At 32.9% G+C, this 16,124-nt stretch overlaps 2 protein-coding genes across 2 annotated transcripts; one reads left to right on the top strand and one right to left on the bottom strand.

Moving 5' to 3' along the window:
- The first annotated feature begins 321 nt into the window (after positions 1–321).
- LOC111894602 (probable serine/threonine-protein kinase At1g01540) lies at positions 322–3,446 on the top strand. The gene is made up of 7 exons (XM_023890681.3): positions 322–1,138; positions 1,530–1,634; positions 1,712–1,834; positions 1,913–2,083; positions 2,183–2,312; positions 2,509–2,718; positions 3,196–3,446. Exons 1-7 carry the CDS (start codon positions 564–566, stop codon positions 3,316–3,318), a joined length of 1,437 nt encoding a protein of 478 aa, XP_023746449.1. The 5' UTR covers positions 322–563; the 3' UTR covers positions 3,319–3,446.
- A 6,316-nt stretch (positions 3,447–9,762) lies between these two features.
- Positions 9,763–12,249, bottom strand: LOC111894615 (uncharacterized). The gene is made up of 8 exons (XM_023890696.3): positions 12,005–12,249; positions 11,293–11,539; positions 11,043–11,192; positions 10,803–10,937; positions 10,581–10,706; positions 10,378–10,479; positions 10,207–10,267; positions 9,763–10,111 (listed from the first exon to the last, which is right to left on the bottom strand). Exons 2-8 carry the CDS (start codon positions 11,488–11,490, stop codon positions 9,933–9,935), a joined length of 951 nt encoding a protein of 316 aa, XP_023746464.1. The 5' UTR covers positions 11,491–11,539; positions 12,005–12,249; the 3' UTR covers positions 9,763–9,932.
- Positions 12,250–16,124: the final 3,875 nt, after the last annotated feature.

The following is a 16,124-nucleotide window of genomic DNA, read 5'->3' as shown; positions in this document are numbered from 1 at the left end:
CATTCATGCAAATACATCATTTAACAAAAAATAATTCAAAAAAGATTTTTAGGATTCGTAAAATATTACATAAAAAATAATAAATAATAACAATTTTATGATCATACTTGATTTTACCCAAAAACAATTTTAAAATCCTCAAAATCAATTACTTATATGAAATCATATGATTATAATCACGTAACAACATTATTAGACAACTTTAATCGGTCAAAGCAATATCTATCAATCTGGAACATGTACAACGTACCGAACTAAATGGTAATTTTCTGAAATTTATTTATAAATTATGAGTCATTTTTAGTTTTTTGTAATCTGACCAAACCTTAAGTCCTTACCTGGACAAGTATTGGAAACCAGCACAGCTTACTCATTTAAGAGTAGACTTTCTCTCTCCTCCTTCTTTCTTTATCTCTCACACATACACACCCTCGCCGGAAACTTCATAAACCATCGCCGGTTACACTGCTCCTTTCCCGGCTAAACTAACACTCAGTGGAGTCCAGCTCGCTTACACATGTTCCTCAGCTTCTCTCCCTAATTTCCCTTTCTCTAAGACCACAATGTCGATATACGATAAAGCATTCATGAACAGCGAGCTCTCAAAACATACCTCTATATTCGGTCTCCGGCTATGGGTTGTCGTCGGGATCTTCGTCGGAGTTATCATAGTCCTCGTACTTTTCCTCATCTCCGTTTGCATCACCTCTCGACGTCGACACTCTCACTCGACTAAGAAAAATGAACAAACCCTAACCCCTGCAGTATCGAAAGAAATACAAGAGATCGTCCCTCACGAATCGTCTGCTGCGGTGGATCACCGTATGTCAGTGCCGGAGATCCAAATCGATATAGGGAAGTCGGAACACCGTGTCGTTTTCTCCGACCGGCAATCAAGCGGTGAGAGTAGGGCTACGAGTAACGACACGGCGTCGTATGGTGGTGGTAATGGCGGTTCTTCGTTGCCGCAGGTATCGCATTTAGGATGGGGGCGGTGGTATACGCTCCGGGAGCTGGAGGCGGCTACAAATGGATTGGCAGATGAGAATGTGATCGGTGAAGGAGGCTATGGTATAGTGTATAGCGGTATTTTAGGGGATAATACTCGCGTGGCCGTGAAGAACTTATTGAATAACAGGTAAATTATGCTCGTATTTCTAAATTCAAATGTTCAATACTTCAATCAACTATAACGCCAAAGAAAAACTTTTTGCAAGTTATCCTTAACCTAATTCTTATTTTCATCAATACTCACAATTTGTGATGTTAGAGTTTTGTGCGAATTGATGTTATTCGAAACTCTATGTGTATGAGAACACAATTCGCTCGTATCCAAAGTTGTTATCAAAATCAAGACCTGAATCGAATCATAGAACAACGGAGTCTTTATTCAAATCCATGTTTCTTCTACCCATACAAAATTTGAGTTCAATTTCAACCCTTCTCTTATCTTATAACCAAAATTTGTTACTTATGGATTGTTCCATCTGTTGGTTGATCACCATTTTAATGATGAAATACCTTACCAGGGGTCAAGCTGAAAGGGAGTTCAAAGTAGAGGTAGAAGCAATTGGGCGTGTCAGACACAAGAATCTTGTTCGCTTGTTAGGATATTGTGTAGAAGGAGCCTACAGGTAATCAATCATATACATCTCAGTTGCTATTTATCTTCATCAAGAATCTATCATCATCAGATTATCTTTTTTTCCAGGATGCTAGTCTATGAATATGTAGATAACGGGAATTTGGACCAGTGGCTTCATGGGGATGTTGGAGATGTTAGCCCTTTAACATGGAGTGTTCGTATGAATATTGTTCAAGGAACTGCTAAGGGGTATGTTATATATAACTTATAACCAAATTTATTAGCATAAAATTTCTTGAAAATCCAACTTTTTGTTTTTTTACCCAGTTTGGCATATCTTCACGAAGGGCTTGAACCAAAGGTAGTTCATAGGGACATCAAATCCAGCAATATATTACTTGATCGTCAATGGAACCCTAAAGTTTCTGACTTTGGCCTTGCAAAGCTTTTGGGTTCGGATACAAGTTACGTGACAACTCGTGTGATGGGAACTTTTGGGTATGTTTTTTTATATGTTGTTTAAATATTTTTAGGATATGAATCTTTATTCTTGAAATTGAATTGTATGAGTTTGTTTGTTTGTTTTTTTCTGTTTAGGTATGTTGCACCAGAGTATGCTTGCACGGGTATGTTGACTGAAAAGAGTGATGTGTATAGCTTTGGAATACTTATTATGGAGTTGATCACTGGGAGAAATCCTGTTGATTATGGTCGACCACAAGGAGAGGTTAGTAAACCATCTGAATGAAATTAAATGACCATTTTGCCCTTACATTGCGACAAACAGCTTTCATCAATTTTTAAGTTGAGAGGTAGTTGGTAGGGAAAAAGAAGGGCAAATGTGTAAATGGTTGGTGCCCTTACATCAACTAACTTCTTGGTTTAAATTTTTTTTTTCTCCTTAACAGTTTGAATGATTACAGGTGAATTTAGTGGAGTGGTTGAAGACAATGGTGGGAAACCGTAAATCTGATGAGGTGGTTGACCCGAAGTTGACCGAGATGCCATCTTCAAAAGCGTTAAAACGAATACTTTTGGTGGCACTTCGGTGTGTAGATCCGGATGCACAAAAAAGGCCTAAAATGGGACACGTACTTCACATGCTTGAAGCTGATGACCTGCTCTTTCCCACTGTAAGTCAAGGCCCTATATTATTATAAGCTTGCTGAATTATTTATAAAGGATGGGTAAATTAGTCATTTTGTCTCGTTAATCATGATCATTGAGATTATGAACACTTGCTTTTGTATTATTTTTAAATGAAGGGTCAAATGGTCATTTTGTCTCGTTTATTCATTCTGAAAAAATATACTGTAATAAAGAAACATAATTTATGTATACAAGACTTTATCCAGACAAATACCTTAGTGGCAAATAAAATAAAAAGATCCAAGTAAAAAAAGAAACACCAAAGCAATAAGCAACACCTCTTTAGTAGATTACAAAAAAGAGGAATCTTATGGATGACTTAATGATTATTTATGGACAAAAAAAGTGACTGAATGACAAATGGAGGAACTCTTCCCATGTTACATATATTTGTCATGATTAGCGATGGACAAAAAAAAAATGTTATGTTTATTTATTTAATTTCTTCCCTTGATTTGCAGGAAAGAAGAGAATCTTCACGTTCGAATCGTGATTATAGGGTGGAAAATAGTAGTAGATTAAACGATAAAAAATCTGGCGATAGAGATTCTGATACCAGTGAAGGTGATAGCCGACGCAGATAACATAACAATCGATTTGATTCGAGGTCCTTAAGTTTATAAATTGTTATTTATTAACCATTTTTTCGTTCTCATGTATGTTAATCTCCTAAAGTTGCAATGTTATATCATTCTTTTATTTGATACCTAAAGTCACACCACAACAACGCCCATTTGTATTACTATCCAAATAATTCAATTATTATTCTTTCAAAAGATGCATCCTTCACCCACAAGACACCTCTTTAAGCTGAAACACTTATCCCTCTTAAGTTAAAGGTGATCTCATTAAGACTTTATGAGATCACCTTTCAGAAGCCTTTGAAAGAAAGGTTAAGCATTCTCACATTTTGTTAACCATTAAGACCTTGGAACCATTCACTTCAGCATTCAAACACGTTTGTTTACCATCTTAGAAGACAAGATGAATATTGCAAAAGGACACAGTGCAAGTGCATCTTCTTATTAGCCTAAAAGTGCTGAATTTGATTCGCCTGATTGAGGTTATGGGGCCCATGTGCCAGCTAATTTTATTCTTTCAAACTTGTAGCTGTACAACATGCACAACCCTTTTCATATGTTTTCTTGCTTTATATATATATATATATATATATATATATATATATATATATATATATATCATTTCACGTAGTAGAATGAATCTTTCTTATATATATATATATATATATATATATATATATATATATATATATATATATATATATATATATATATATATATCGTTTATTTGGTTCATTTAAAGTAGTAGAATCTTTCTTCTATCTCTTCATAAATAATCCCAATCATAACACAACTTTTGTTCTTATGGTTAATGTATACATGTATATGTTGTTTGAATCATTTTTATTATTTGGATAAATTAATTATGAATCATTATTCACCTTTGGTATACATGTATATAGATGTTTTTATGATTTCACTAAGAAGTTACTCAAGTTAGGTTTGTCTATGAATTACGTGCTCCGAGTGTAAAGCATTATATTGTATTCATAATTCCGAGTTTAAAGCATTATACTGTATTTACCGTAACGAATATCAATTGTGAATAATAGTTTATTCATTATATTGATTTTTTTTTCTTTTGCAAATTATGACCAATATGTTTGTGATTACACAGACCATTGCACCGTGTTCCATCATGTTAAGTAATTGGTATAATTCTGAATCATTTAGGGGAATCTAAACAGATTTAATTAATCATGTGTGTAATGGGGTTAAGAACAAAGCTTTTGGTCCTTATAAATCTAAGAAAGAGAATTTATCTGATGTCATGCTCATGTAGCAGCAAATAGCTGGACATGATTCAAGGAACTGTCAAGAAAGTGCAAGACATAGAAATCAGAGCATTGGGTTTTTTAATATCTTATTACTATTTAGTTAAATGGTAAAAATAACTAAACACCGTTAAAGTGCATTACTTTTTTGCTATTTTTTAATGACCACTCAATAATATTGAATGGTCAATATAGTTTAAAGGTTTGAACAATTAATCAATTTCTCTTTAATAATATTTCATTTTATCCTTTTTGATTTACTTTGATTTATTTATTATTTATCTAGAATTTATAAACAAACATATTTAAAATATATATAAATATAAATTATAGTAATGTGTAAATCGTTTGTACGTGAATGAATGCTTATATTGAAATATGATGTGTTTAAAAAACGATTGGTTAAACGAAGAGGTTTTATATAACATTTTAGATAGATAATGATAAAATAGTTAAATTTAAAAATAAAAAAAAAAGTTATAAAAAGTTTAGCCATTCGAGAAACAATTTATTAGAGATCAATAAAAATAAAATAGTGAGGTGGTAATATTTTTGACCTAGATGCTCTTAATGAATTACAACCATAACAACCATAATTTGGATCTGTAAGTTTTCATCCTTAAGTGAAATTCCTCGTAAAAATGTTAGATTTTAAATTTTATTTAAATAAAAATAATTAAAATCAATATAATAATAGATTTAAATTTTTCAAAGTTAATTTAATTTATCGTTAGATGAAAGTTTGAAGTTTAAAGCTTCGAAAGTGAGCATTAAAGAATGACACTTAGGTAAGTTCATTAACCTGTAAGAACTTTAGCATTTAAGGTTAAAATAGATGGCGGGGAGAGAGGAGGGGAGGACATGGAATGTCAACTTAGTTTAAATGAGAAATTATAATGTCGAGGGGAGAGAGGAGATATGATTTTGAGAGAAATTTGGTGAAAATGGAAGCAAATCCTTGAAGAACCTGGTGAATCTAGATCCAAATCTCCAAATGAAAGCTTGTGAGGCATCAAATTCCATTTCTCCTTTCTCATTTAATAATATGTTAATATGATTATCGTTATTAATCCAAATCATGTGAAAGGGATAAAAGACGTTAATTAATATAGAAGATCTTAATTGACTTTGTAGAAGCCTAAAATAGGTATTTCAATAACCACTGACATAATAACTAAGGTGAGTAATGTTGGTTTTAATACACATAGTGTCACACCCTCCAAATCGGAACCGCAGAAACGTTTGGGGGCGGAGGACGTCATGTACAGTATCACAACAATTGTATAATAGTAATCAAGGTAAACACAACCATTACATTTGAAAAATATAGTATTTACATCTGTTCATAGCATAGTTTGTATGACATCAAAAGTTTATAACAAAATGTATAAAAGACGCGACTCTATAAAGCTCCGTCTTCTCAAAACCATGTGGGTGTAACTGTCTACTGGTTCCCTCGGAATACAAGTGATTTTGAAAGTGTATCAACATTTAATTTGGTGAGTTCATAAGTATAGTTATGAGATGGAAAACTTGTCTTTGTTCCTTGAAAAATGTTATAGTGTACTTCCAGAAAATCCAATATTTTCTTTTAGGGAATGAAATGTAGACTTAGACCTTAAGTCCAAAATGCGTGTAGTTACTGTATTCTGAAATAGTGAGATGTGCTTTGAAATAATGAGTTGTACTTTGTAATAGTAAACCATAGTCTTATTAATAAACAAAACCTTGTCATGAATGTTTCTTGAAATTGTATGTTGTGCTAGTGTACTAGTGTACTATGTACTAGAAAAGTAGTGTAATGTAGTAGTATTTGTAGTAGTGATCGTAGTAGTGTTTGTATGAAAACCATATTGTATGAGTGCTTGGAATCCACCAGTCGTAGTGTAAAGTAGTGTACTGTAATATAGAGTAGTGTGATGTAGTTTCATTATTTAAAATAAAACTTTGAAGTAGTGTTAATCATGTAAACTAATACTTTCGTTGATACTATTGTGAGTTTCATATAACCATGTTTGATATGACTAGTGGCCTCTACGACGTTCTTCAGGTGTCGGAATGTTATGACATTTGTTATCGCAGGCCTGCCGGCCTAGCTGTTGCAAGCAGCTCATGTGCGGGATTGTCAGTCTCGTATAGATCTATACACAAATTCACGCTCTCCCTCCAGGAGACTCTGGTTATAATATATATAGGTCTTAGTACTGTACCCTGATGGGTACCTCGAAGTAGTGTCTCACAACCCTGTATTAACTAGTTTATGTGTAGTGTCGTAGTGTTCTCTTGTACTGGAACTGTTTGTATTACCTTATAATAATGTACTTTGTAATGTAAATAATTATTTAGTAGTGTGAATTAGTGAATTAGAGTAGAGTTCCATAAACTATACCTATTATAGTTTATATACTTGTTTTTGTATAGTGTTCTTTGAGTATGTAAAATAGTGTAGTATTTCTCAAACTATAACTATTATAGTTTGAATGTATGTTCTGTAATCAGATGAAAAGTTGAAAACCTTTGTAAGATATTAGTGTGTATAAGGTAATGATAAAAGATTTGTATAAAATTCTCTCTTGTTCGGCATGTTACAAAAGGGTAAACAATAAGTTATATATATATATATATATATATATATATATATATATATATATATATATATATATATATATATATATATATATATATATAATATCAAGGGTGAAAAGACAGTCGAAGAAGTAATTTTATTCTAAACCCACAACCAAACAAGGAACAGGATTTAGGGCGGAGTTTCCAATTCTAAGTCTTTTGAACCTTCTTTATATATATATATATATATATATATATATATATATATATATATATATATATATATATATATATATATATATATATATATATATATATATATATATATATGAACATATTTTGTTAAAATGTAGCAATAAACCAGTTTGTATATTAACACAAAAGTCCTTGTGTTTTACTTGTACTCTCCCCTAAAACATTGAAAATAGTGATAACGTAGGGATATGAACTCACATCTAGTACGTGTTAGAGTCTAGATATCGGAACTGTAGGGATGATCCTCGGGCTAGCGCATGTAAACGAACGGTATCCTAATATTATTTAAACACGTAATCGTATTTAAATTAGTGAAATAATAAATTAAAGTGTTAGACAACACTTGATTTATGTAGGGAATTTCTTGTAAATATTACCGAAAATGGTATGAAGTGCTGAGGAGGGTTTTCGGTCAAGGCTCCACCGAAATCCTTGATTTCTGTCCTAAATCCTCAACCAAGGACCACGTTCTCGATTCTAAGGTGCTCTCGGTCAAGAAGGTGTTTTCGGCCAGCTTGAAGATTTGTAGAGTGTTCTTGGCGAAATTTATGAAGATTTGAAGGATTTTTCTTGAAGGTATGAATGTTCTTGGATGATACTTGAGAGAAAAATGTGAGTGTTTTCGAGTGAAATAGTGAGAAAATGACTTATTTTTCGGGGATGAATATATATTGCGGTTGAGTTTTCGGCCGGAAAGAGGGTTCTCGGTCGAAAAGGGTTTGCTGTCCGAGGTCTGATTTCGGTGGGGTAGGTTTTCGGTCTGAGGTTCTCGGTTCCAAAAGACAAGTTTTTGATTTTTAAATGTATTTTTATCCTAAAATAAAAATACTTATATAAGCATTATTTATATAATTTAAAACATATTTTATCCCTTATGAACTTAGCGAAATAAATAAAATTTGAAATTTTATTAAAAATGGGGTTTGACTTTTATTGACTAGAAAAATAACGAGGTGTTTCACATAGTCATAAGGCTAAGGTTGGAGGGAGTGGTGCCACCAAAACTGCACTCCCTCCCCCGACACATAAGCGTCATTTGTCAAGAACAATAGCTAAAGGCCCTGAAACTACCACTTGGATCTAGAACCTACATGCTAATGCTCACGATTTCGATAGCCATACCAGTGATTTGGAGGAGATCTCTCGAAAAGTATTTAGTGCACATTTCGGTCAACTCTCCATCATCTTCCTTTAGCTAAGTGGCATGTATTTCCATGGTGCTCGTTTTTCCAATTATGAAGCATGACTAAGTGATCCGACTCACATTAGGTGATTTCTTGCCACACTTCTATTTTCTTTTTTCTTTTTGTTTTTTTAGCTATTTTAATTAAAACTTCTTTTTTAATAAAAAACATAATTTTTCATTACTTGAAAATTAAAAATAACATTACATTGAAAATTCAAAAAACATTACATTGCATTAAAAAAAAGAAAAAAAAAAACGAAAAACACACAAGACATTAAAATAATCCTAGAAACTTAAAAAAAACACAAATAAAATAACTAAAGCAAACACAACAGCGGCATCAAAAATAGTCTAAAATTTTTCAGAAGATGAAGAATATGACATTTTTGAGAGAGATTGGTGATTGTTATTTAAAAGATTTGAGAGAGAAGAGGTTGTATTGTGGTTAATAAAAATGAAGTGTATATGTATATATAGGAAAAAAAGGCAAAAAGAAAATAAAAATAAAAAAATAAACAAAATAACGACGCAAAAGCATTCAACGGTCAAATATCAAACCTACCAATCACGTGATGCGGTACTCTCCAGCCGCAGTGCGGCCCAAACCACACCAGACCGCAGTTTGGGAGCGGTGTGCGCGGTGCAAGTGGCACAAACCGCGGTCCCAACCACAGCCACACCCTCCAACCTAAGAGGAATGAAGATGTTAAGAGCTTCGCTAAACTTGCTAAGTACAAATGCATACCACCTCCTAGCACTCCCTAGGGGGGAAGATAATATAAGCCCCCACCTTTTTATTAGTAAATCCGATTTTTACCTCAATTTAATAAAAATTCAACTTTTTACTAATCTTTTTTTATTAATAAATCTCATTTTTATCCCAATATAGTTTATATTATATTAATTGTTTGTAATTTAAAAAAATAAAATGTGTTTAATATTTGTAAGCAAAATATATTAAAATAAAATAATTAAATTAAATTAGATAAAGAAAATAAAAAAAATAAAGTGCTAGGAATATTACCACTTTTACCAAATGCTAAAATTCGGTATTAAATGGTCAAAAATGAGATGGCACGCTTGGCAAGGTGTTAGAAGTGTACCACTCCTCTTAGCCTATGATGTGTTTCCTACTTTTATATATCTTTGTTTTGACATTTAGAGTGAACCAATAAGACATTCCGTTTGTTATGACATTATCCACAGGAACCATTTGTGTAATATTGTCCATATTTATATAAAAATAACATCAAAATCTCAGAAGCTTTGAATTATAACAAATACAACATTCTTGATGATGGTTTGCCTATGCTTTTATAATATTGGCATAAAGATTATTCCTCTTCTTCATCACTGTCATACTGTTGGCACAACAGTAACACATTACTTGTAGTTGTTGCTTTATCATCTTCTTTCTTCTTTTCTTCATTTGCTTGTGATTTCTCCTTCTTCACTACAGAAAACTTCACTGTCGCAGACTTCAAAACAAAACTCCCAGAACCCTTTGCATCTTCTGCAATAAAAATAATATATAAATCATTATCTTAACAAAAAAATTTACTTTCTATTTCAAAAGTAATAGTTACTGTTACTTTTAAGTAAACTGACCTTTTTTAGTACTACTTGTTTTTGTTAAGTAATCTGTTGGGGAATCCGAAACCTTCTGTTTCTGCATCATAAAGAAAAAAGTTTAAAAAAAAAAAACTGTCATATATCATTAATCCCCATAAAAACCTTTTGTTATGCAATATGAAAAGACCATATCAATTATCAGCATACCTTAGAACCACCTTGTGAAGTTTCACTGTTGTTTAAAAGAGTGATGTCATCGTCATCATCCAGCTCAGCATCATCAATTCTACGAACATATTCGTTTGATCCCTGAGTTATATTCAATAAAAAAGTCTTATAAATTTGACTAAGAATTTATCGAAAAAGTTAAAAGTAAATAAAGTATGTTGCTATTTTAAAATCATACTAACCTTGAAAATGGATTTAATTAGAGCTTCATCCGCTTCTTCAAGCTTGTCCTCATCCTCTTCTTGTACAGGAGCGGATCTCTGCAAGGCTTCAAGCATTGCATCTACACTCACAGTCGCGTGTCGCGACTGCAAAACAAACACAAAATTTCAATTTTCAGAATCCAAAATAAATTTTAAAATGATTAAACAATAATTTATTAAAAAAAAAAAGAAAAAAAGAACCTTCATGGACTTCATTTCATCAAGTGCAGAAAGAATATCCATCTCTCTTTTTGAATCAAGTGTTCTATTCTCCAATGATTTCATCGCATCTCCCATCTCTTCAGCATCTCGTTTCCTTTGCTCCTCGTCTACCACCTAAAGAAATGCAAATATTTTTATAAAAATAAGAAACCATATGATTTATAAATACAGGGTATTACTTATTAACATCAAAATTATAAATAAATAAATAAAACCCACCTCATCTTCTGCACGCCATGGCTCGAAATTTCTTGCAGCTCCAGACTCGACAACATAATCTGAGTTTTGTGGGTCTGTTTTCATGGTGATTTCAGCTGAACATTTCGTGCACTTAAAATAGAATCTGAATATTTGAATTCCTAAATATGTCTGCATAGTAAGTAAGAAAGAAGTGAGTGTTATTTAGGTATAAGTTATAAATAAATCACATTGTGTGTTTAACTGTTTATCATAAATCATAATGGCTTACCTCTCCTATTACGTCTTCTTTGCGTGAATTGAATTTTGTTCCTTTGTATATGTAGTTTCCACATGTGCTGCATCGAATGCTCATTGGAAGCATCATTCTCACTTTGATTTGTTGATTTTTGGGCATCCGTCTCCTTGGGATTTTAGCCGGATCAAAATCCGGGGGGTAGTATTTGTTCAACACCTTTCTTTCTGCCATTGCTTCTTTTTTTTCTTACTACTCAAACTCAAGAAGATAGGTGCACTACCTGATTCATTACATACAATTTGAAATCAAGATCAGAAGAAACAGACAAGTCTCCAACAACATATCATACATTGATCAATTTGATTACCACTTGAAAAGATATTACTACTTCTGAACGTAACTCCTAAATCTATACATAAACCCTAACTTTTAAAGAAACACAATAAAATCCAGATATTGTTAGTTTTTCTTTGATAGATATGAACTGCAATAATCAAATGGATAGTTTGTTGCCTAGTTGTTCTTTGACATGTATGTGGGCAAATAGGCATCTATAGAATCGATATCAATTTCGTTCAAAATCAGTCCTCTTTCTACCTAATGAGCTCGTATGTTTTACTAACCCTAATCTGTAATTCTTTCTCAATGACATTTTATTCCTGGTAATTCCATCAGAAAGTTCGGAACTGTACACTAAAAGAAGAAACCCTACATCAAATGGAAACGTGAAATTATAGAAACGAACCTTGTTTTCAAATGGAATATGAACCCTAATTTCTTGTTGTCGTAAACTGGGATTGCTGTACGGATGTTCTTCAGAGGGAAATAGCACTAAAACTGCAAAGAAACGGGCGCTTGCAGAGTCACCAGGTAGAAGGGGACGTAGAGAAGAAAGTTGATTGAGGATTTGATGCGAGTATGGTGAAGCTTTCTTCGATTCCTCCCTTTGGAACGATCAAGAAATATTAGTACATATATGAAAAATCTATGAAAAATCGAGTAAGCTAACCCTGAATTTAAAGAAAATTATATTTTTTAGCAAAAATAAAAATAACTAACAAATGTTTTTTTTTAGCAAAATAACAATCAAATTTAAAATCGGTAATTCTAATAAAATTGTACGTTTTGGATTTCAATTTGGGAGTTCGAGAAAAATAACCTCTGAAATTTTAAAAGTTTGATGAATTCGGAATTTAAAACAAAATAAATTTTTTATTAAAATATAACAAAATATAAAATGTAAAGTATATACGATACTAAGATTTAAAATCAAATATTTGATTGAAAAACAGTAATATTAAACAATTTGAAATTGATGTTTCAGAGGTAAGTAAAGTAAAAAGTTTTCTTTAAAAAAAGTTCTGAAACATTTGGGAAGGAAATTGTCATTTTTAAAAACCTAAAAAAATGATATTTTTCTTTTAAAATTTTGTTTAGAGTGATTACTTATTTAATTTCCCTTATAATATTAAAAAGGGTTTTTGACTTAAAAGTCCCTAAGTTTTCAAAAAAAAATTGGTTTAGTCCTGGCGATAAATTTTGGTGCGTTAATGCCCAACATTTGGGTTATTTTTGTTAAAAACGTCATTTAGCATGTTCAGAGCCGGTTATCCGGTGACATCCAACCTGTTACAGAAATGCTCTTATAAAAGAGGGCATCCCAACGACTTTCGTCCCCCCTCCCTCATTTACGTAGGTCTTCTCCCTCATTTACGTAGCCCTATTTAGAGCATCTTCACACAACAATGGTTGCATCGTCTTCAAACTCAGCAACTTCACACAGAACGACACTTATTAAATGATATTGTGGTGATGTGTGCTACGTAGCAGTGTCTGTGACAACCGGCAAGCTTCTGGTCAAGTCAAAGCCGAGTCAAGGTCAACAATTCAACTTGGTCAACTCAACTAGTGTTAAGTGTTAGGAATTTTCTTATGTTTACTAATGTACAACTATAATTCCTAATACAGAGTAACTCTTGAAAGTCCCAAGTGTTCAAAATTTAACACCCTAATTCGATTTAGGGAAGTAACAACTCTATAAAGTATTACTAAGTACCTTTCGGGGTGTAAAGCACTCAAAATGAGATATAACTAAGTCTAAAGTCCTTACTCTACAAATAAAAACGTTAATAAGGGCTCCCGACAAAGTCTCTCTCAAACTCTCAAACTCTCCCACTATATATCTCTCTCTCCTAAATCTCTCCAAGCATGTGAAATCTCTCCCAAATCTCTCCAAGTATGTGAAATCTCTCCCAAATCTCTCCAAGTATGTGAAATCTCTCCCAAATCTCTCCAAGTATGTGAAATCTCTCACAAATCTCTCCAAGCATGTGAAATCTCTCTCAAATCTCTCCAAGTATGTGAAATCTCTCCCAGATCTCTCCAAGTATGTGAAATCTCTCCCAAATCTCTCCAAGTATGTGAAATCTCTCCAAGCATGTGAAATCTCTCCCAAATCTCTCTATGTACCTTCCTTAGTCGAAAACAGCCCAAAACCGAAAGAGGAACACCCAAAAGGACCCTCTTGGTCCTAAACCTCTTGGTCCTGAACCCTTTTGGTCCAGAACCCTCTTGGTTCTAAGGAACCAAGAGGAGAGCACCTCCGGAACCCACCATTGCTTTGGATCCTTTCCCCCTTCGAAACCTCTGAAATAACTCCGGAAAAGAGAAGCCCCGGAAGCCCTAGTACCGAACCTTCTCAGCTCCGGAAGAACTAGCCACGCCTCACTTCGGTTCGGAACACCTGGTCGATCCGGACCACAGACCGCCTCTTGACTTCGGAATCCGAGACTAGCCCTCCGGAAGTACTATCTGCTTCGGAATTTTTTTGATCCCTACTTTGGACCTCGCATTTTCACTTCGAAAATGTCATAAGAACTCCGAATTTCATTTCTAAGTTACGAATTTCGCTTATACACTTCGGATTTGTGCCATTGTCGGACCATTTCATCATTTTAAGACATTTTGGCTTCGGGAATACGTCCAAGCTCATATTTTTCCTATCCTAAACCCCTTAAACCCCTATTTTATGTCAAAATTAATTATTTTAAACATATGTGTATAAATAATACCCAAGATTTTAAAGAGATTTTTAGAGGATAAAAGGGTTTGACTATATGATGTGATGCTAAATCCTCCATTTTCCCATGCAAATCCTAGTTAAACACATTACCCTTAGAAAGTAAGCTTTACCCACCAGTTTTCCATGCAAATGTCAAGTCACTCCTTATCCCTCCCCTTTAGAATACGTAAATCTCTTTCCCCCATATTTCACTTCTCACTTCCTCATCCAGTAAACTTCTAAGAACTCTCTCAAACTCCTTCAAGACTCAAGCTTCATTCCTTCAAGGAAAATTTCCATAATTTTTGTAAGTGTTCATCATCTTTTACTAGTGATTCTTCATATTATTTCTAAGATTTCATTATATTTACACCCAAAAATTATTCTTAGAATATTCTAGAGATTTAAGAATCTCCAAAAGTTTTGGAGTTGGAAACTTCCTCATCACTCTTCAAATCCACCCAGCAAACAAACCCAGGTGAGCTTCATACCCCACCTTTTTCTAAGTTTTTATTGTTTTTTGCGGGAGAATACAAGTCAAATCTTGTCTAAATCCTTGGATAATTGCATGTATTTATATGTTTAAGTATGTATATTGAGATGTTATTATATTATAACAAATTTTTCATGAACGTGAGTTCACATATTATATGAAAATCCTAGAAATGTTTACAAAACAACCATATAGAGAATACTTTATGTATAAGAAGGGCCTCCCAAGGTTTTGAATGTGTCCATTCATACCCCTCTTATTTCACATCTCTATATCCAAAGATAAAAAGTTGTTGAAATAGACTTATAAGTTGACAAAATTGCTAGGATTTACTAAGTTTTGGACTTTATGCCCATAAATGATTGTTTTTGCAAACTATTATGGGGTATTTCATAAATATTTGATATTAATATTTGCAGTAAAAAAATACACAAATAAAGCCTTTATGACAGAAAATTTGCATGTCATAAAGTTGTCATAAACTCACACAAGCCAAAGATACATATATAACTCACAACTAGGCTTTTTCCGATAATTTGAATCACATATAGTCTATTATAAGGAAAAAGGGGGTTGTTTTCCGACTTTGATAATATTGGGTCATTTTGGATAAATATTTCAAAGCGGATTGATTTCAATAAACGAACGAACGAAACGAAATATCTAGTTGCAACTACAACTATTATTATTATTTATTTAGTAAATAATGAATGTCACGATTTTCTCAAAGATCGGTTAGTATTCTAGTTAGACACAATCTTCACAGTACATATATCAATATAATACTGTACACCCTAAGTCCTGTAAGAGTTATAACTAGAGTCTCCTGGAGGGAGAGCATGAATTTGTGTATAGATCTATACAGGGTTGACACCCCGCACCTTCGCTATTCGCTACAGCTAAACCGGCCAGTCTAGGGTGACAAATGTCTTAAACAAAACTAACGCCTAAAGAACGTCATAACAGGCACTCCGTCATATTAGTATGGTTATAACGACTCACTAGAATATATCAGAAACGTATTTATACAAATTTCATCTTCGGTTGAAAATCAACTATTGACTTTTCCACACAAGTGTTATGTTTTTACCAAAACTACTATTTTATACATCAGAAAATATAGGATTTTCTGGGGAAACGATTCGTACGATTTTGAAAACGATGAATTAAGACACACATGCAACTATACTCGATTTGAAACAAGAATTACAACCATTTGATAAGAAAATATTGGATTTTCTAGATTTCTAAACAATCATCAAAGTTTTTATACGCAAATGCTTATGAACTCACCAACATATTTTATGTTGA

The sequence above is a fragment of the Lactuca sativa genome, chromosome 7 (assembly GCF_002870075.4).
Source record: "Lactuca sativa cultivar Salinas chromosome 7, Lsat_Salinas_v11, whole genome shotgun sequence".
NCBI classification, from domain to species: domain Eukaryota; kingdom Viridiplantae; phylum Streptophyta; class Magnoliopsida; order Asterales; family Asteraceae; genus Lactuca; species Lactuca sativa.
This window is presented reverse-complemented; position numbering and strand designations above follow the sequence as displayed.